This window comes from Sphaeramia orbicularis, chromosome 3 (assembly GCF_902148855.1).
Source record: "Sphaeramia orbicularis chromosome 3, fSphaOr1.1, whole genome shotgun sequence".
NCBI classification, from domain to species: domain Eukaryota; kingdom Metazoa; phylum Chordata; class Actinopteri; order Kurtiformes; family Apogonidae; genus Sphaeramia; species Sphaeramia orbicularis.
The window spans coordinates 8,696,721-8,718,971 of NC_043959.1; the positions used below are offsets into that span (position 1 = coordinate 8,696,721).

The window sequence follows — 22,251 nt, forward strand, 5'->3', positions numbered from 1 at the left end:
GACAGTGAGGCTGGTGGTGTGGGCGGGAGGACTTGGCATATGTAAATATATGTTTGTATTTCATATCCTCACCTGCTGGCCTCCAGGATGACCCTTAGGTGCCCTAGGAAGACAGAATGGCTGAGCTCAAGCTCCAGACGAAATGTTACCTAGAACAGAGGGCAAAAATAAAGTTTATTTTATGTGTCACATTTGTTTTTGCTCATAACTCTACTATATATCTGACAATGAAACCCCTGCATGTAAGATTAGGAAGAAAAGCCTGCAATTACCAGTGGTTAGTTAGGCTTTGACCCCTGGGCAGAGGAGAGGAGAGGAGAGGAGAGGGGGAGAGGAGGGGAGAGGAGAGGAGAGGAGAGGTGAGGAGAGGAGAGGAGAGGAGGGGAGGGGAGGGGAGGGGAGAGGAGAGGTGTGTTGATTGGCAGCAGAGCTCAGTCGTTGCAGAGTAAAGGGTTGTTTACAGTTGTTCATGCTGTAATTAAATCCTGATGGATTCCTTCTGACCAGAAGAATGCATAACAGCATTTACTGCAGGCCCCTCCTCCATATAGACTGACTCATACAACCTTTATCCTTATTGTGGAAAATGACCCCTGCTCTGTCTTTTTAACACATTAGCAGAAAGGTTCATCTTTTTTCCAAGAGATATTCATTTAGAGGGAAGTTACACACACACAAAAAAAAAAAAAAATACACAAAGGGCCGGATCTATTAAGATCCCAGTTTGTGTGTAGTAATTTGTTTGAGCAGTCTAGAATTTTGCGTGTGGGGTGTGACCATGGTTTGCAGGTGATTTACTCAGATTGTTTACGCAAATTACAACAGGTGCAAATTCTTGGAGACCGCCCTATTTAAATGAATATTTTGTGTGCACTACTGGAGATAATACGCTGTAGAAACTGCTGTGGGATACAACAGCACTGATGAGAACAGAGACTGAATGAACCAGACGAATGGAAATGTGACGTTGGAGGAGTTTAGTCGTAGAAGGTATTGCATGACTCATTCATTCATTCATTTATTTTCATTTTAAAGGTGTGTGTGTGTAGGTGTGTGTGTGTGTGTGTGTGTGTGTGTGTGTGTATGTGTGCATGTGCAGGGGGGTGTAGTTGGATTGAATGACTGTCATGCGCACATAATTTTGTCACACTGTAGCCGAATGTCGGTGAATATTTTTTATCACGATCATCAGGAGCTGTGAAGTGTGTGTGTGTGTGTGTGTGTGTGTGGGGGGCATATGTCTCAATTCTTTTTTTCTTCCGTCACTCCAAAAATGTTCACACAAGGGTGAAAAATGCATTCTCTGCATCTGGTTTCATTATTTCTTTGTCTCCTACCCACTTCCATGTGTGCGCAATTACACACCCAAACCGTTTGCTCCTCCTTTTCAGACGTGGTAAATACAGACTCAGTTTCTATCAGCAAAATTTCTTTCAGGTTTGATAAATCACTTTGCATGTGCTAAATTAATATATTTACATTTTCTCCTCCCACCACATGCACAATTGCATGTACACGCCCCATATTGCATATTCATTGTGCCAAATGTACTAACTGGATCAGACGTGCTATTTCGCACCTTTGAAAGACGCAACCCTTAGTGTCACTGTTAGTAAATCAGTTTGTACATTTTTTTGCATGTGCAATGAGTTTGCACACGTTTTAATACACGCAAACTTTTGATAGATCCGGCCAAAAATGCACAGGCACACACAAAAGTGCAATGGGTTTGGGAGAATTGGCAGTCCGTGGCTAGATGATATTGGTGCGCCAACATAGCTGAACATGGAAATCCAGACAGAGCATGAAGGTCCCCTTCCTCTCAGTCTGTCTGTCCTCCATGAGCCACATACTGATGACCGTCAAACTAAAGGCGGCCATACACTGTGCGATTATTTCGATCATTGCACGCAGCTCCATCTCAAACTGTGCGAATCAGTCGTACAGTCAGACTCATGATTCCTGTTCTCACACTGCACGGACCGACGCTCGTATGCGACCTGACTGCTCACACTGTAGGACCATACACCACAGGACGCACGACACGTTTGAGTGTTGTATCCGGAAATACAACGTTAAAATACCAAGGAATCCGTAAAAGTGCATAGACGATTGTGTATTGGCGTGAGTCATGAAATGGTAGTGCTAAACAAAAACCAACGAGCTGCTTTGGTAATATGTGCCATTATCTGTGAGGAATCAAAAAAGAAGAAAAGACAGCAATGTGTTTGGTGCAGGAATTGGTTGGCCAGACGTGGACAGTATGGGCTGTCATCCAGGAACTAGAGGTAAGCTGCAACAGCTAAACTGCACTAGGCCAATACCCAGCTACTGTTAGCTTGTACGCTACTGTACGCGTCTGTGTTCGCGCATGCACAGTGTGAGAATTTGAGGCACATCGGTTCGTGGCACTGCTTTGACAGTACGATAAAGTCACGAGGAGCGAGCAGGATTTCAAACAGCTCCGTTTTCCTTGCGAACACACGATTGCTGGTCGTGAGGTGGTCGTGAGGTGCTAATCGCTTCTCTTTACCCCATGTACACTGCACGAAGCACGACACACGATTAGAGGCACATCGGGCCTGATCCCAGAAATAGTCGCACGAGTGAGAAATCGTCTCTAAACTCGCACAGTGTAAGGCCGCCTTAAACACAGCCTTTGTCTCTGTGTGCACATACAAGACATAGAAACAGATTTGTCACCCTGACATGTTTACAGGGAATTTTTTTCATGCTACTAAAACAGTATTACAAGTTTACAATACATAGTAGTTTTTCTCAGGTCAAAGGAAACTGGAAAAGTCAAAACAAGAGTGATAACTAGCTATTTTAAAAGCTCGTCCAAAAGTTCCATCTTTCTTTCAGCAAAACAGTGGTTTTGTCTGGTTTGGCGGCGATGTACAATCAGCCTGTTTAACTTTGCGGCACATTTTGAAAAGGCTCTGGACCAGAGTACATCAGCCTTGTGGCTCTGGACACTGTTCAGACTGAATGACTGGGTATGAATCACTCAGTGAGTTTTACGGGGGATCGGACTCCTCTTGGTTCACTTGTTGGGGAGCGTTACAGAGAAATGCGGTGATATTTGGTTGCCCGGGCAATGAGTGCTGTTTGTGATAATGATGTGGTTTGGTTTAGAGACTGTGTGTGTTTCAATCACCTTCATGACTTCATGCCTTTGGTACTGTTTTAGACGACTTAGTATCAGTGTAGACTTTTGCTCAGACATCAATAAGACACTGGGCTTATATTTCAGCTTTTATGTTACTATCACTGTCATCCCCATCCTGGTTCATTCAAACATCACCCTCTAAGAAATAAAACTTGATGCTGTGTTGTAAAGTACATTGGAAAGTGAAGAGTCTCATAAATACAGCTGGAAGAGTGGAAGTGGAAAGAGGAAAAACTGTGTGGAAAAACTTGAAAAAACAAGTGGAAAAACTTGAAAACAGCAGAACCGAATGTGAGAATCAGTAACAGATGAGAGTAAAACAACAACAACAACAACAAAACAAAAACAAAAAACAAAAAACTCATCTCCAAAAGGGGACAGAAAAGACATTTTTCCTCTTGTATGACCACAGTATGCAAAAGTACTACTTTAATAGCACAGAACCAATGAAGTGAATCCATTGGAATTTATTTTATATGTAATACTCAGGGATGATAAAGATAATATAGATAATAAAGAAAATAAAGTTATTTTATTTGATGCATTCACATTTTTTAACCTATCCTTTAAATTCTCTTTCTGACAACCGCATGACTGATAGCTACAAAACTGACATGTGTTATGGCTTGTGTCCCAGACATTTTTCAAACTCCAGAATGTACTGTAAGGTTGGATTTACTCCAGTGTGTTTCAGTGCCAGTGAAAGTGCGTCCTCCTTTTGACATAACATTAACCAGACATCTAGAGCATGGAGCTTCATTCTTGACCTTGGAAATGTATATCCATGATAAATTATTCACAACTATAGACTTATTTTGTCGAGACTGATCCCTGAGAGTAGAATATTCTATTGAATGACACATTAGTATACCGTATTTTTCGGACTATAAGTCACTCCGGAGTATAAGTCGCACCAGGGAAAAAATGCATAGTAAAGAAGAAAAAAAAAAACATATATAAGTCGCACTGGACTATAAGTCACATTTTTTGGGGAAATTTATTTGATAAAATCTGAGACCAAGAACAGACATTTCATCTTAAAAGGCAATTTAAAATAATAGTGGATTAGAGAACAACAGGCTGAATAGGGTTACAGTATGCTAACGTAACACATTCAGCTACATGACGCATAGACAACGAACTGAGTTTGTGTCTGGTATGTTAACGTAACATATTAACAGTTATTCAGACAACTATAGCATAAAGAACATGCTAACAAGTTTAACAAACCATCACTCTCACTCCAAATCACTAAATCCATTGAATTCTTCATCCCTGGTGTCACTTCTAAACAACTCTGCCAACTCCAGAGGTAGACGAAGTGCCGCTTCCTCTTCTGCGTCACTTTCGTTGGACTCGTCATCAGTTGCAGTTCCAATTATTCTGGCCTTTCTGAATCCCGACAGGATGGTTTTGGTTGTCACTGAAGCCCATGCTTTGTCGATCCATCAAATGACTTCCAGGAAAGTTGCGTGGCGCATTCTCCCAGTTGCCGTGAAGCTGTGCTCTCCATCCATCTTCCACTGCTCCCACAGGTTACGCAAGACTGCCTTAAAGCTCCGGTTCACGGAGATGTCAAGTGGCTGGAGTATTTTGGTTAAGCCTCCAGGGATGATGGCAGGTATGGAGGTGAAAACTTTTAATTTATCTTGGAACTGTGGCGTGATGTGCACTCGCATGCTGTCCATCACAAGCAGGACTTTGCGTGTTCTAAAGAAGCCGTCCGAACACTTAATGTAGCACTTCATAAGCCAGAAGTTCATCATTTCTTGATCCACCCACCCTTTCTCACTCACGGTGATGGCAACTGAGGGGGAATGGATTTTTGGCATGGTTTTTCATTTGAAAATGACCATTGGTGGCAATTTTGATCCATCTCCACAACATGCCAGCACCACTGTGAAGTGTGACTTCTCATGACCAGTTGTTACTATATTCACACTCCTTAGCCCTTTCTCTGCAACACTTTGGCCCATGGGAATGTCAAAGGTGAGGGGGACCTCGTCCATGTTAATAATATGATCTGGTGTCACGTTGTGCTCAGTTACATGCTTTTCAACAAACTCACAGCAACTGTCGACCTTGGCTTGGAAGTCTGCTGGCAGTTTTTGGGACATCGTTGTCCTTGCTCTGATACAGAGGCGGTTGCGTTGCATGAAGCGGTAACACCAAGAAGGTCCTCCTGCAGAGTCATTTATATTCATCTCCTTGGCAACTACCTGGGCGTGGAGATGCAACTGCACTGTTGACAAGCCTCTCCCGGCAGCATGTTGTTCAAGCACCCATGTGCGAACTCGTTCCTCTAGCTGTGGCTACCTAGCTTTTAGCACAATTAGCTTTTTTTGTTTCCTTCATTGCAGTAAGAGTAACCTCTGCTTTTCGCCTGTCCCTCACAAGTTTCTCGCACACTCCAAACTTTCTTTCTGCTGCTCGATCACCATTTTCGGCTGTATATTTCACTACTTACAGCTTGTAATCTGCAGAATATGATTTTCTTTTTGATGGCATTTTTTTTCAGCCCAGGTACACAAGCCTAGATCGCCCTCTTACGGTTGTCAGTGTGAAAATAACGAACATGTGAAATTATATAATAATGTGTTAATAATTTCACATATAAATCGCTCCGGAGTATAAGTTGCATCCCCGGCCAAACTATGAAAAAAAGTGCGACTTATAGTCCGGAAAATACAGTAGTTGAAAAATAATATTCATCCCCTCCCTTCCCCGGTCCCCAGATCAGTGCACACCCGTTCATCCCCTCCCTCTCCTGTTTTTTTTTTTTTAGTCGACTAATCAAAAAATTTGTCAAAAGATTAATCGTTACAAAATGAGTCATTAGTGGCAGCACTAATCGTATGTAATTTAACAATTTAAGTCTGTCCTTTTTGTGCTAAGTTATATGACTTTACTCTGAAGGACAGGAAGAAACTGGTCAAGATATGCACAAATACAGGCCTAAAATTCTGAAGATCAATTGTGCTCAAAAGGTCACAGCTGAAATAAACCCTAAAACAGAACCTGTACTGGAGCATGGATTGTTTTTTTTGTTTTTTTTTTCATTTTTACTTGTGATGTAAAACATTGTGTTGGTGATGATCCAAATGTGTAAATAAATAAAGGTCATTATATTATGGGTGAACACTGCTGACTCTTCCTGTTCTTAAATCATTTTGAACTTCCCCACCTTGATGCTGATGTAGACAGTGTTGGATATTCTATGATGTGTGTTTTACATCATATAAAAAATAAAAATCAATATCAAAGCCCTACAAACAGAGGTGTTCAGCTCAACTGTCCATCTTTCCTGGGACCAACACAGCCTCAGTCTGTCAGTTTGGATCTGAACTTATGTTAAAATACCAAAGTTACATTATCTATTTCCATAAAATGCCAAGTGAATTTGAACAAACTTTTGAAAAACTGCAAAAAGTATACGTATGTGTATTTCCATAAAGGTCAGAAGGTGGCACCGTAGGCTACATCACACATGACACTAATAAACAGCAGAAGAAGCAAAGCCTTCTGTTGCTGTTTTCGATCTAAAACAGCTGTTATGTCTCCTCCTCAGTTCATGTTGTTGTACCAGACATGTTTTCACACTGGTTCAAAATATGTGGAAGACAGTCATGTCTGTCATGTCTGATCAGTCATTCCAATTCTATATTCACTGGGTCAGTATTCATTGTAAAAAGGTGTCTCCACTTTTCTATGCACATTAACTCTTTTGTGGAAACATGCACAAAGTACTTCAAGCAAATGAATAAACATTCTTGGAAAATTTGGGAATTTTCTTTCAATTTTTGCTGTTCCATAGACATGTTTACCTGTGAAATTTCAGAATGTCCATCAAACACACTTTTGAAATGCATCTATTGTAACACTGTTTACTGGACGGTTGACCCAGACACAGAATGGCCAGTCAGGTTGGTCTGTCGTGCCCTTATCGACTTCAGTCCTCGTGGAAAAATATGTGATGGCACAATATAGCGGAGAAAAAGAGCAGTAAGTAATAAAAATCTCTGGGCCACAGGTGTCAAACTTGCGGCCCAGGGGCCAAATCCAGCCCGCCAAAGGGTCCAGTCCCTTGGGATGAATCTGTGAAATGCAAAAATTACACTCTAGATATTAACTGTCCTTTTAGTTCAGGTTCCACATTCAGACCAGTTCAATCTCCAGTGGGCAGGACCAGTCAAATACTATCATAATAACATATAAATAATGGCAACTCCAAATTTCTGTCTTTGAAAATGTAAATATTTTCATGTATTTACAGTAAAACAAAGTATAATTTTACAAAAAATGTAAATAACCTGAACAACTATGAACAACCTGAAATGTCTTAAGAGAAGTAAGTACAATTTTAACAAGATTCTGCCTGTTACTAAATGTTTTGTGTATTTTTTTTATATTGCAATGTAAATGTGTTAATGATAAACTGAGGCAGAATGTTGTTAAAATTACACTGACTTTATCAGTTTGTTAATGTTAGTCACATTGTTTTAAATGATAGTTTGTAGATGTAAACCTTTTCATAATGTAAATTAACTTTTTTCGCTAAACTGAGAGAAAAGTTTGGAGTTGACAATCTTTGTATATTATTCTGTTATTATTTTACTGGTTCGGCCCACTGCAGATCAAATTTAGCTGAATGTGGAACTGAACTGAAATGAGTTTGACAGCCCTGCTCTAGACTCTATATACACAAGAAGTAGAACTGCAATATGTCAGACAGTATGCTGATACAATAATAGTGACTGGTGGAACACAGTGTCAGCCGTCCACACTTACGTTCACCCTCTAAAGTGTGTGGTAGCAAACTTGTTTATTCCATTTCTACAAGATTCACTTTGTGTTTTGATTGTTTGGAAAATGGAGCAACAGAAGAGAAGCTGTGAAAAGTGGACTGATGATGGCATCCATTTGCTGAATATGCTTTTCAGATCAAGTGAAATGTAGAGTTGGCTCGCTCCTATGAGTGCACTGCAATAATCTGTCTGTCCTTCAAATACACTTGGGATAATAGGCCTGATCCTCATCGAACACAATATTTTTTTGCCCCATTTTCCAAATGAATATGCTCTTTTCAGCATATTCATCGGTCTTTCCATCTGAATACATTAAAGAGTGTGTTCAGCTAATATGCCCAAAACAGCCTGGACCTCGCAGAAGTACGTTGAATACACTCAAAAAACATTCAGCAGGACTTTGAGTTGGTGACTCAAAACAACTGAGCCTGATTTGGATACTGTTTTCTTTTTTTGTTTTTTCTTTTGTTCAGACAAGGTACAGTTTTTAGATGTTACCTCAGTGGTTTCCAACCTTTTTTTGGCTAGTGACCCAATTTTAACATCACAAATTTCTGCCAACCCCAGACATTCAAAATAGAGACTTTTTTTTTTGCTTTCTTTTTTGCTAAAAATTAATTTGTTTTTCATCATGTAATAGTTTGCTATACTATGCTGTAAATAAACGATAATTTTAGACCACATTTAGTCTATATAATGTATATTATTATGGATGGAGGCAGTAAATCCAGGTGTAGATTACTGCACAAAGGGTCAGGATATGTACAGGGTGGGGAAGCAAAATTTACAATATTTTGAGGCAGGGACTGAAAGACAGTGTATGACCAATTAGTTTATTGAAAGTCATGAGAATTTATTTGCCACAAGAAAATTGACATAATAGAAAATGTTTTTATTCTATGTGTCCTCCTTCTTTCTCAATAACTGCCTTCACACGCTTCCTGAAACTTGCAACTTGAAAAGTGTTCCTCAAATATTCGGGTGACAACTTCTCCCATTTTTCTTTAATAGTATCTTCCAGACTTTCTGGTAATAGTTTTGCTCATAGTCATTCTCTTCTTTCCATTATAAACAGTCTTTATGGACACTCCAACTATTTTTGAAATCTCTTTGGTGTGACGAGTGCATTCAGCAAATCACACACTCTTTGACGTTTGCTTTCCTGATTACTCATATGGGCAAAAGTTTCTGAAAAGGTATGGATAATATTGTTAGCTATGATTATGACAACAATATATGTTTGGTTTCAAAACAACTGACATAGTGTCTGCTGAGAAAAAACAACTAAATGTTCATTGTAAATTTTGCTTCCCCATCCTGTACAGTCAGTCCAGCTGTGATTTACAAGGCTGACAATTAATACTGAACAAACAAGAACTGAAACTATGAATTATGAAAGAGCTGCAGCATCTGAAACTGACCACAATGAACATTTGACAGATAAACAGAACCACAGTGCTGCAGTTTCAGCTTCAGAGCTTGTCATGTCTTTTATGGATTGGGATTGTCTCTGTCAACTCAACATATATTTTTTATTAGTATGTTTTTTTTTTATCAATCATTAGAAATTTCAGGCGACCCCATTTGAATTCCAGGCGACCCCACAGTTGAAAAACACTGTGTTACCTGCTTGACAGTTTCGACTGTGACTCCAGTTTTCCTCAGAAGTGTCATCTGACGTGCAGGTGATGTGTCATTTATTGGCTGGTCGGCTCAACAGACCAATCAGAGCCCGTCGAGCTGACCACGCCTCCTCTGCTGCCTTGGGTGGTGTCTGGAGGAGGGAATCCCAGGTGTGCCAGAGGGTGTACGCCCCCTCATCCCGGTTGATGGTGCCACTCATCCGCTTCCTGATCTCTATTGCCTCCTTGATCCAATGTTTGAGTTAGTTTGTTTCAGATGTTCTGACTGTGCTCTTATCCCAGTCCATGATGTGCTTGTATCTTCTGCAGGGGTCTGTGATGGCTGATTTCAGCTTCTCCTGTTCTGCTTTGTCCTTTTGAGTCCGTGTGAATCGCCCTACTGTCTCCTTTTCGCATTCTTTTTGGTGTTCTTTTTTTCTTGTGTTGAAAGATCATCCTGTTTCCCCGATGTATGTTTTGTGACATGATTTGCATGGTATCTCGTAAATGACGTTACATTTTTGGTCCGGTGCTATTTTGTCCTTTGGGTGTACGAGTAATTGACAGAGTTTTGTGTGTGGTTTTATGACAGTGTTGATATGGTGTGTTTTCATGACCCTCTGTATTGGTTCTGTTATCCCCTGGATGTATGGTATGGTTATGAAATCTTTTGGTTTGTTGTCGGTCCTTTTGGTGTGCTGACCAGCTGATAAATGACACGTCAGCAGCATGTCAGATGATGCTTCTGAGGAAGACTGGAGTCACAGTCGAAACTGTCAAGCAGGTAACATCTAAAAACTATACCTTTTCTGAACAAAAGAAAAAAAAAAGAAAACAGTATTATTACGTAAACAAAAGACAAAATGAACGTCATTAGCCTGATTTGGATACATTTTCAAGAGGTTTGAGGTGCGGTGAAAACACAAAACATGCAGATTACCAGGAATTCTTTTACCCAGGTAAATAAGCTCCTGGTAATAAAGGTTCCTGTGAATCTGGTGGAAAAGTGGCTTTTGTAGCATTTTGCAAAACTGTGTTTACATAAGAGGAATTACGGCCTTCATATCTTAGGAGCAGAGTGGAACTAGCTGGTCTGGGTACATATACACAGTATCAACTTTCACCGTGAAACCGTAGTGAACTGGAGCCAACCACGACTCCACGGTGCAGATCTGGAAATAAAGCCATTCAAACCATAAAAGATGTCAATTAACCTACCAATATTTTGTGGTTTATGTTGATAAGACACCAAGTAATTTTTACACTGATGTAATAAAAAATGTGAAACACTGTTGGGATGTGTTCTAGGTATTCTGTAAATAAAAGAGTACATGTTTTAGCGTTGGCTCTGTGGATCTGTCTGACTGTCAAATACAAGAATTTCACAACAGAGAACTCAAATGCTCCTCTGGTTGACTTGTGGTAGTGACATTGACCAGTGTGGTCTGTCATGGTCATCTACAGCCTGCAGCATTCGGTCTAATATGGTCCACGTCAGTGTTTTTTTAACCGTGGTGGTGAACCGATGGTGGTGAACCATGGACTTTGGGACTCTTCTGACAGGGCTGCAGACATATACCCAGAACTTTATCATATTCAGAAGTGCAAACATCTAAACTAATGTTCATCCTATTTGTAAATTTGTTTGAAAACTCAAATATGGATGATTTTATTAATGGGTGGAAACATCAGCTTTACATCTGTTTTCCATTCAGTTAAATAAACACAGAATTGATTATTCTCACTGACAACATATGCCCTTCTCAGCTTCAAACAGTCACAAAATATTGTACAATATATACAAGACACAACATCAGACAGGGATAAAAACAGCTTTTCTAAAAAACCGAGAAAAAAAAAAAAAAAAATTATCAAGTATAGGACAATTAACTTTGATCCTTTTCAGTGATTTAACTCTTAGAGGTCTATGGGTATTTTCTTGATTTTCACAAACGTTAATTTCACATTTTAAGGTACTTGCAAATAACACAATACCCAAGTGTTTTATATCAAAATGTTCAGTCCAATCTCAGCTTTATGAAACTGAGGCCTACTTTGTCCTAGAGCACTGTAGAAAGAGATCATTTATCAAAAATGCTGAAAGTTTGAAGTGACATTTTTGAAAATGTTTAAATCTCTTGTGAAAACACACCTTCACTCATGTGGACCAGGGGCCTCATGTATACAGACCTGTGTGGGTTCCGTACTGAAACCTGACGTACGCTCAAATCCAGAACTCTGTATGCCCAAAAAAATCCAGATGAACAAAACTGAGCATACGCCCGAGTCCAAACTCATTTCCTCTGTACATCCAATCAGTGTGGAACTGAGCACATATATTGGAGTACCAGACTCCTCCCTCTCCACACCCCCATGTAAATTTCGGCTAAAATTCACTTAGGGGGTCAAATGAGTGGCAATTTTTGTCAAAAAAAAATTAAAAAAAAGTTGTAAGAAATGCATAGAACTGTGTTGAAATAATGCTAATCCATTTGTGCACAGACTACTGATATTATTTGACAGTGGAAGCTATATTTTCTGAAATATTGGATTTTGAATAGCACGTGTATGTGAAAACTTTTGCTGGTGGACGGATGTGACATTACCCATGATGATCTGGTCAGTACCAGTACTTTATAAGGAATAAACTTATATACTTACTACTGTTAATTCTCCTCTTATTCATAAATGTTAGTATTGTGAATCTAAAACAATAACAGCTGACACAAAAACACAAAATGTGGCAGTGGACGGATGTGACATGGTTGTTCCAGATCCCATCATACTGATGCTCGGCAGCCATGTCACCGTTTCCACAAATGATCCCTGTGCAAAAACTAGGATCAGAATTATTTATTGTATAGTTTATCATCATATTAAAAATGCTTATTATTAGAAAACTGTTGATTTAAACAGTGACGTGTGACATTCTTAATGTATGTATTGGCGTAACATAAGCAGGATGGATCAGCACCATACTCCATATTGCAACCTGTAAAAATAAAACATGTGATATGTAGTATATAATCTGGTAAGAAAAATTGGGGAATCTAAAAGAAAATAATATTTGTTTTTCAGGTAAATTCAGTTCAAATATAACTTGGCCATTTGTGACATGAAAATATAGCATTAATTATGATGAAATTGGACATTTTTGACGTGAAAACATAGTTCATGTGACCATCAACAAGTTGCAACAGAACTGAAAAATCCTGTCAATTTGCATAACTTGCATTTACCAACACAAAGTTCCTTTGGGGATTCACTTATATTGATTTCTTATGCACAAAGACAGAAATAAGACCTCTAAGCAAATTTTAGCCGATACGCAAATTAGTACAAACAGGGCCTGCAGGTGGGATTCCCTCTGGGATTCCCCTCTCTGCATGATCAGCTGATGACGTCAAAGTGGACACGTAGCAGAGGCCAAAACAGGCGGAAGGAGAAAAGAGACGAACTCAGCCCGTTTGAGCAGAGAGTTGACGATACTCTGAGTGACACTGGTCTGACAGGGGCGACTCGGATCACCCCCAAGGTAAATATATGTTTAGTATTAGTGTATCTCACACATTAGTTCATTCTACGGGTCATACAACAGTCTGATCACAACCAAACAAGATAAAGGTTCATGTGTGATCATGTCAGGATATCAAAGAGGAAATCAAAGACTCATGTTTAATCACTCCAATTATTATTTCCCAAAAGACACTGAGACAGAAGACGGTCAGATGCAGTCCCAGCCTCGTGCCACAGACCTCTGAACAGACAGCTGCTGATGCCCGTCCTCGGCCGTGTCCTCACCTGTGCTCACCTGAGTCACCAGAAGACATCGTGAGGGCAATTGGCGACATCAATGAGCGCCTGGACCGACTTATAAACATTCCCACAGACATTAATATTGCATTAAATGCATTTATCAACAAGTGAATGTTGTGTCCTTGTCTTTTTATGTGGTTGAAATCATATCCTATTTGGATGGCAGGATTGGCATTGATGGGTCCAGGGTCTGGTTGGTCTGGTTCTGGTTGGTCTGGTTCTGGTTGGTCTGGTTGGTTCTGGTTGGTTCTGGTTCTGGTTGGTCTGGTTCTGGTTGGTTGTGGTTGGTTCTGGTTGGTCTGGTTCTGGTGGTGGAAGTGCTGCTCTGGCGGTAGGATGACGTGTCGGTGTGTTCATTGTTCATCTGTGTATCTCTGATGTGCTCATCAATCATTGGAATGACCTTTTCCACATTATTAACAGTTTCCCAGTGTCACATCTAAGTGTCGCCAATGGTTCCAAAGCACCAGAAACGTGCGTACGCCAGCTATGAAGTTGGCGTGGAGGAGCGTACATTTCCACGGTCATTTCATCCTTTGTACATCTGAACATGAGCGTGGAAAAGGGCGTGAGTACGCAACCTTTGTACATGATGCCCCAGGTGATTTGGTGCTTGAAATAGGTTTAAAAAACTCTTAGCTCCACAAAAGCAGTGGAATATAAGAATAAATAAAATACAAGTGTAGAAAACACATCTAAAATTAAATGTTGTGATGGTTTTTTGAGCATAAATGTTGTCTGTCATTCTATTTTCACCAAATGTCTCAAATGTGAGATGAATGAGCCTGAATAGTGACTTCATATCACAGATCAAGCTTCATTAGATGTGTGCAAATGAGAAAGGATATTTGAAAAGTTCATGTGATCTGATCATGCCGGCATGATCATAGACCGTTAAGGATTATGGCAGTGGTTTCCAACCTTTTTTGTTTCTTGACCCCAATTTAACGTCACAAATTTTTAATGACCCCAGACATTCAAAACTGAGACTTTTTTTTTTTTGCTAAAAGTAATTTGTTTTTGATCATGTAATAGTTTACTATACTATGTTGCAAATGAACGTTAATTTTAGATGACATTTAATCTATATAATATACACTACCTGTCAAAAATTTTGGAACACCCCAATTTTTCCAGTTTTGTATTGAAATTCCAGCAGTTGCAGTCCAATGAACAGCTTGAAATGGTACAAAGGTAAACGGTGAACTGCCAGAGGTAAAAAAAAAAAAAAAAAAAAAAGGTAAGGTTAAACAAAACTGAAAAATAATGTACATTTCAGAATTATACAAAAAGGCGAACAAGAAATGGGTTAACAACTCAAAGCAGTTCTGCAGCAATGGAGGTTGATCAAGCCTGGAAAGTTGGTGCTACCAATTCCTCCAGGTGTGCCAATGTTTGTGAATTCCTTCCAACCCTGTGTCTGCATAAAAGTAGTGTTGGAACACACTTTGGTACCATACTGTTGGAGCATTATTTGAACTGTATTGTACTGCAGAGAGTAGTGTGTTTCTATAAAAATGGAAAAGAGGAAAAGGCAATTAATAATAGAAGAGAGACAGACCATCAGAACACTGAAAAATGTAGGTCTGTCCTACAGAGAAATGTCCAAGAAAGTCCAGGTGTCAGTAAGTCTAGTTTCCTTCACCATCCAAAGGCACTCAGAAACTGGGGGAAATGCTGACAGGAAGAGGTCCGGCAGAGCCAAAGACAACAGAACCAGAAGACAAGTTTCTGAGACTCAACAGCTGGAGTGATAGGAGACTCACAGGACAACAGCTTCAAGCACAGTGAAGATAGTGGTCGTAGTAAGCAAGTCTGAGTTTACACTGGGAACACAAGACTGAACAGTTACAGGTTTGATCAGTCCAGAACACCTTCTTCCAGTCTTCAGTAGTCCACTGGTGGTGTTTCATGGCCCAGGCAAGCCTCTTTTTCTTATTCTGAAGTCTAACCAATGGCTTTCTGCTGCAACTTGACCCATCAAATGGGGTGTTCTAAAACTTTTGACCGGTAGTGTATATTATTATGGATGGAGGCAGTAAATCCAGGTGTAGATTACTGCACAAAGTGAGAAGTGGATTTTCCTTGGTCAGGATATGTACAGTCAGTCCAGCTGTGATTTACAAGGCTGACAACTAATACTGAACAAACAAGAACTGAAACTATGAATTATGAAAGAGCTGCAGCATCTGAAACCGACCACAATGAACATTTGACACATGAACAGAACCACAGTGCTTCAGTTTCAGCTTCACAGTTTGTCATGTCTGTTATGGATTGTGATTGTCCCTCTCAACTCACCATAATTTTTTTATTAGTAAGTAAGTAAGTATTTTTTTTTTTTCTTATCAATTACTAGAAATTTCAGGCGACCCCATTTGCATTCCAGGCGACCCCATGTGGCGCTCTGACCCCAAAGTTGAAAAACACTGTGTTATGGTGAATCATCTTACCTGAGTTTTGGCCCTCATAAAAGGAGCGCTGACATTGCAGATCCTCTCATTCCGTAGTTTGTCCTCAGTGTAACACTCTATTTTGATGTCAGAGTTGTCCTGGGTCAAAAACAACCTTACAGTTAATATAACAGCTGGCATTTTTTTGTTCATATAATCTCATCTCTTGGTTCAAATAAATAAAAAAACAAATCAAGCGGCAATGTGTGGCAATGCATTTCCAAATGTCACACATTGTGTAGGCAACTACACAATGTGTGACATTTTCTTGAAGTTGCTTTAGTGTCAGAGCTCACTTCCCCGCATGCACATGTTTCACAGAACTATTTCCTCCCTTGTTTTGTAAATACACTGTCATTGTGGCGTGTGCTCAGTGCCTGCAAGCTTGACAGTTGTTTAGTTAGTTTGTTTAACCCTTTCATGCATGAATTATGAGAACCTTCGTCAAGATTTTTTGTCTAGAGTGTTTTTATTCCTCCTTAGGCATGAAAAAACCAATGTGATCGAGTTTTTTTTTTTTTTCATGTAGTTACAAAAATTTCCACTCAGCTACACCATGCATTTGATTTTTGAAGCAAAAAAAGATATATTTAAAACCCAATAGGGTCAAAGCACAGTAATGTTCCATCACAGAGTGAACTTGAATTGATTGCCATCCTAACATTTATGTCAGTATAAAGTAGCTCCTTGTTTTGGATAATCCCTTATGGTCCCGCTAAAGCAAAAATGAATTTAAAAGTAGAGATTTTAAATACTGTGTTTTGACCCAATAGCAGAAAGTGATATGAAAAGAATGAAATTAAAACATTGCTAACTGCTGCTAATGTGATGTTTTCTCACATTTTAACATATTCTAATACTAGTTATTACTCACTTCATGGAGGTAATATGCAAAAAAATAAAAAACTTTTTATTTAAAAACAAAACAAAACAAAAAAATCCCTGGTAATTATAGTCTAACAATTAGCAGTTGATTTACACAAAAACATGTTACTGCAGATCAGGTTTATCAAGAACAGCAAAGTTATAGTAATGGTATGAATTGCAGTGTATGGGATGATACATAAGCAGCTGATATGGAACTAAAACAACTAAACCCATGAATATACAAGAGAACACCAACAGAATAACTGTCCACTGAAGTTACTGCTATGCATGAAAGGGTTAAAGAAACACAAGCAAAACAAGGCAGATGTTTTTTTTCCCTCTATTCTGTAATAATGGATGGTTCCAGTAGACAGAAGTTGAAACAGATACTGGTAAATGTGATTTGGTCTCTATAGCTACTTTACATGTGCAGGACATCTATAGGGGTGTGCTCTCTATAAAGTTGCATTTTCATCCTCTGTTTACTTTTATTTTTCAACAAATTCTGTCCACGTGTCCTTTGTTTTATAAAGTATCTCTGTCCATGCAATAATGGAAAAATGACTCCTACCTACTCCAAACATCTGTTAAACTGTGGACATTGTGGACCTTCAGATAACAAATTACATACAGCGGACGTGAAGTTTAGTCTGTAATGAAATTAATTTACCTTAAGCAATAATTTGGGTTCTTAAAGGGTATTCTTTACATTATGTAGATTTCACAGCAACATCGGTACTTGTGTCTGTCTCTTTCTCAAATGTGTTGGTGCTGACCATAATCTACTGCAGGTGCTTCACTGACATAACCCATAAAGACAGAGGCTCTGTGGTCTACGGGGACACACTGTATTCTTCTACAACACTGATTCACCAGTAAAACCCATGGACTTTTATCAGTGACAGTGGATGGACACACTTGGTTTATGTTCAGTTAATGACAGATTTTACAGAAAAAGTCCCTTTTTCCATTTTTTTTTCTGATTTGACGTAATAACCTTTGAATTTACTCTGAGATTTTATGAACATCTACATCACAGGTGTTAAACATGCGGCCCGGGGTCCAAAATCAGCCCGCCAAAGGGTCCAATCCAGCCCCTGGGATAAATTTGTAAAATGCAAAATTTACACTGAAGAAATTAACAATCAAAGATGTTGAAATAATTGTTGGTCAATTCAATCTAAAGTGGGTCAGACAAGTAAAATACTATCATAATAACCTGTAAATAATGAAAACAGCAAATTTTCCTCTTTGGTTTAGTGTAAAAAAAAAAAAAGTTAAATTACACAAAAATGTTTACATTTACAGACTAGCCTTTTACAAAAAATGTGAATAACCTGAACAAATATGAACAACCTGAAATGTCTTAAGAGAAGTACAGTCTACTCTCGTTAAACCGCCCGCCGTTATACCGCCATTTTCGCTCACCGCCGACCAAAACTATTGCACAAAAATCCCCAATGCATTATTCCATTAGCTACCGCCATTTCCGCCTATCGCCATCCGCCAGCCCAGTTCCATGCACAAACAACAGTTATACCATTGATTTCCCGACCGTTATACCGCCAGTGCCGCGGCGGCGCGGCACCTCCGAGGTGCGCCGCGGCGGCGCGGCACCTCCGAGGTGCGCCGCAGAAACCGGCGTGGAAACCGGGTTGAAATGGCTCTTTGAGTGTTAAAGGTTGCTGATCCCTGCCTTACAACATAACAGAATCAAGATTTATTTAGAAACGCAATTAGAACGGGTTAACGGAGGCAGCATAGACATCATATAATAAAGACATGCACATTATGGACGCAACCCGTTGTAACGCCATTTTCGCTGTACCGCCAATTTGGCCGTGAACGGAAGTTGGCGGTATAACGAGAGTAGACTGTATGTGGAATTTTATCAATATTCTGCCTGTTATTAAATGTTTTGTGTTTTTGTAGATCCACTGTGATCTGTAAGTTGTGATGCACATGTATAAATGATAAACTGAGGTGTAATATTGGTAAAATTGTACTTATTTTTTAAAGAATTTTCAGGTTGTTCATATTTGCTCATGTTACATTCAAGTACAGTTTGTAGATATGAACATTTTCATTACGGAATTGTACTTTTTTCACTCAGAAACATAGAGAAAACTTTGGAGATGACATTATTTCTAAGTTCTTATTCTGTTATTTATATTATTTTACTGGTCCGGCCCACTTCATATCATATTAGGCTGAATGTGGAACTGAACTAAAATGAGTTTGACAACCCTGATCAGTGAATTAAATATAGGAAAATAAATGATTTGCACAAAATGAACAGGATAACTTTATATTAGATGGTGATAAAAAAAACTTGGGAAAGACAAGTTGCAACAAAAATAGTTGTTGGTCTTTAAAGGTTAAAAAACTCTGTAAAGCTCATTTGCCTACTAGGTCTAAAATCTGGAGCCTCTGCTTACTGGATAAATTTAGTTTTTTCGTGACAGATAGCTTGGCTGGGATTGAGGTCAAGAAGTTGGCCTGTCAGCTAGTTTGCTGATTAGTGTGTTTATATTGTACTTGAAATCAGAACTACATGAATTAACATCTGGCAAATAGTTGAAATGAGTTTGTGTGTCAGGGAAGTTAGCATTAGGCTAGCTTAGTGAGTTTCACCTTTTACTCAGCTCCACACTCTCATCCATTTATTGCAGGGCTGTCAAACTCATTTTAGTTCAGTTCCACATTCAGCTAAATTTGATCTGCAGTGGGCCGAACGAGTAAAATTATAATATAATAATATATAAATAATGTCAACTCCAAACTTTTCTCTATGTTTTAGAGTGAGAAAAGTAAAATTACATCATGAAGATGTCTGCATCTACAAACTATCCTTGAAAAAAAAACGTGAATAATATGAACAAACTGAAAAAAATGTGTAATTTTAATAATATAGTTTATATTTAGTTTAGTTTATCATTTACACATGTGCATTATAACTTACTGAGAAACAGGGAGAAAAGAGACGAAGACAAAAAGTCAAATTAGAAGAAAAAAAACAACCAGAAAAGTAAAATTACATTATGAAGATATCTTAAGACCTTTCAGGTTCATATTTGTTCAGGTGATGCAGATATTTTTTTGCAATATTACACTTTGTAAATGTAAATCTTTTCATGTATTTACTCTAAAACAAAGAGAAAAATTTGGAGTTGTGAGAATTTACAGGTTAATCTGACCCACCTGAGACTGAATTGGTCTGAATGTGGACCCTGAACTAAAAGGTTTGTTAACATCTTAGTGTAATTTTTGCATTTGAAGAAAAAGACCAACCAGAAAAGTAAAATTGCATTATGAAGATGTTTGCATCTACAAACTATCCTCTCAAACAACGTGAATAATATGAACAAACTAAAAAAAATGTGTAATTTTAATAATATTATGCTTTAGTTTATCATTTACACATGTGCATTATAATTTACAGATCACAGTGGATCTACAAATACACAAAAACATTCAGTAACAGGCAGAATCTTGTTAAAATTACACTTACTTCTCATAAGACATTTCAGGTTCATATTTGTTCAGGTTATGCAGATATTTTTTGCAATATTATACTTTGTAAATGTAAGTCTTTTCATATATTTACTCTAAAACAAAGAGAAAAACTTGGAGTTGTGAAAATTTACAGGTTAATCTGACCCACCTGAGACTGAATTGGTCTGAATGTGGAACCTGAACTAAAAGGATTGTTAACATCTTAGTGTAATTTTTGCATTTCACAAATTCATCCCCAGGGCCGGACTGGACCCTTTGGCAGGCGGGATTTGGCCCCCGGGACGCATGTTTGACACCTGTGATCAAGCCCGGATTAACCATATGGGCAACTGGGCAATTGCCCAGGGGCCCGCGACCTCTGAAGGGCCCTGCGTAGCTCGGGCATAACGAAAATATCTGGTTATCTTTTGCTTATAAATGAAACTGTCCGCTGCCTGGGGCCATTGCACTGCACAGAAACCCTGCTCCTGCTGTCTGTGACCGTGAGCTGAGACCCTCTCCTCATTGGTCAGTCCAAAAAGCGAATCAGCGGTGACGCAAATCAACGTGCGTGCACTGAGCGGGATGTAAGACGTCAAGAACTACGCGACATACGCGAATCAAAACATTGCAAACATGGAGAAGCAGCTAAGTGGGAAGTTTAGTATTGGTCAGATAAGTATTTCTTTGAGAGAAATTGACGGTTTTCCAGATGTTTATAGTAGTGGCGATTTCTCATAGACTGCAAGGGAAGCCCGGCTTCCCCTAAAATTATGAAAATTAAATGGTTAAATATGTTCGGTTGTGTTGACATTTTATTGACTACAAATGTGTTCGAACACGTTCATCTCAAAGATGAGTTCGTTCAAATCAGCTTTATCACAAACCAACGGACGCGATGTTGTTCACTTCTCCTCCATTCCCGTGTCTGTTTTCTCCTCCATCTCTGCTCAGTGCATTTGTCCGTAGACTGTGTCCGTCTCTGGGCTTCAATGGGACTGAATGGAACAGTTTTTTTCATTGCGTCAAAACTGGACAGTAATTGGATAAATGCCACGATGTTGTCCCGCCCCCGGACACCGGGTGTCTCTGCGGGTGAATGGAGCTGTGGGCGGAGCTCGAACGGGCTATGCCAGAATCCCACGTGCTGATTGGAGGATCGGTCGAAAGGCTGAATCCCGTTTGACTGACAGCTGTTTTCAGATCTACTCCTTCACTGACACAGTTCAGTTTAGTAACATCGCGCATTCTGCTGTGAAATCAAGAGAGAAAGTACTACGAAATTACTCGTTCATTTTTTTGCACTGTAAATAAAACACACTCATTGGACTTCCTTGTTTCAATTTAACATAATTTTCACGTTTTCTTGTTTCAGTTCCATAATTTAATCATTTTTTGTTCGAGTTTAATATCGTTTTGTAGATAGTTAAATCAATCAAACTGTCGCCTAGGTCGGAGTGAAAGGAGCATCTGTAGTTTAAAAAGGCTGAAGTCTGACACCCACAACACAATGAGCCAAGGCAATCTAAGCAGCCTAGGTCTACTGGATATTGAGAGGACACTGATCCAGTCCCTGAAAAAGACGCCTACTTGGTACGATAAGGTTACTGAGCATTTTCTTAATTCTTTTTTTTTTTTTTTTTTTTTTTTTTTTTAAATGTAAGCCGACAGTGAGCTTCCCCTGTCTGAAAGACGAGCAGCCGGCACTGGTTTATAGTATTTAGTATATGTAGTATTTAGTATTAAAATGTTTAACCCTTGCCTTGACATGCCTTGAATTGTGATGTGTTTTCTGTTTAAAACTTAAACTGGGACCAAAATGTTTATTTTAGCAGATTATACTGCATTATATTTATTTTTTCCTTGTGGTGGCTCCATGAAAATGTTGAGATATGTTTATTGTTGAGAAAAAGCAGATTTCAAGATGTTTACATTGCACTTACTTTAACTCTCTTGTTGAATTCTGAGGTGACAAGGGGATTTCTGTTTAAAATTCATATCTGATTCTATCAGATTATGTT

General features: G+C 39.0%; 1 protein-coding gene across 1 annotated transcript in view; it reads right to left on the reverse strand.

Annotated features, from left to right (window-relative positions):
* Positions 1-22,251, reverse strand: part of itga11a (integrin, alpha 11a) — a 166,976-nt gene that overhangs the window by 18,021 nt on the left and 126,704 nt on the right. The window contains exons 21-22 of the mRNA XM_030128769.1: positions 15,869-15,967; positions 73-149 (exon numbers count right to left, since the gene is read on the reverse strand). Coding sequence (XP_029984629.1) covers positions 73-149; positions 15,869-15,967 — 176 coding nt within the window. The remainder of the gene's footprint in view (positions 1-72; positions 150-15,868; positions 15,968-22,251) is intronic.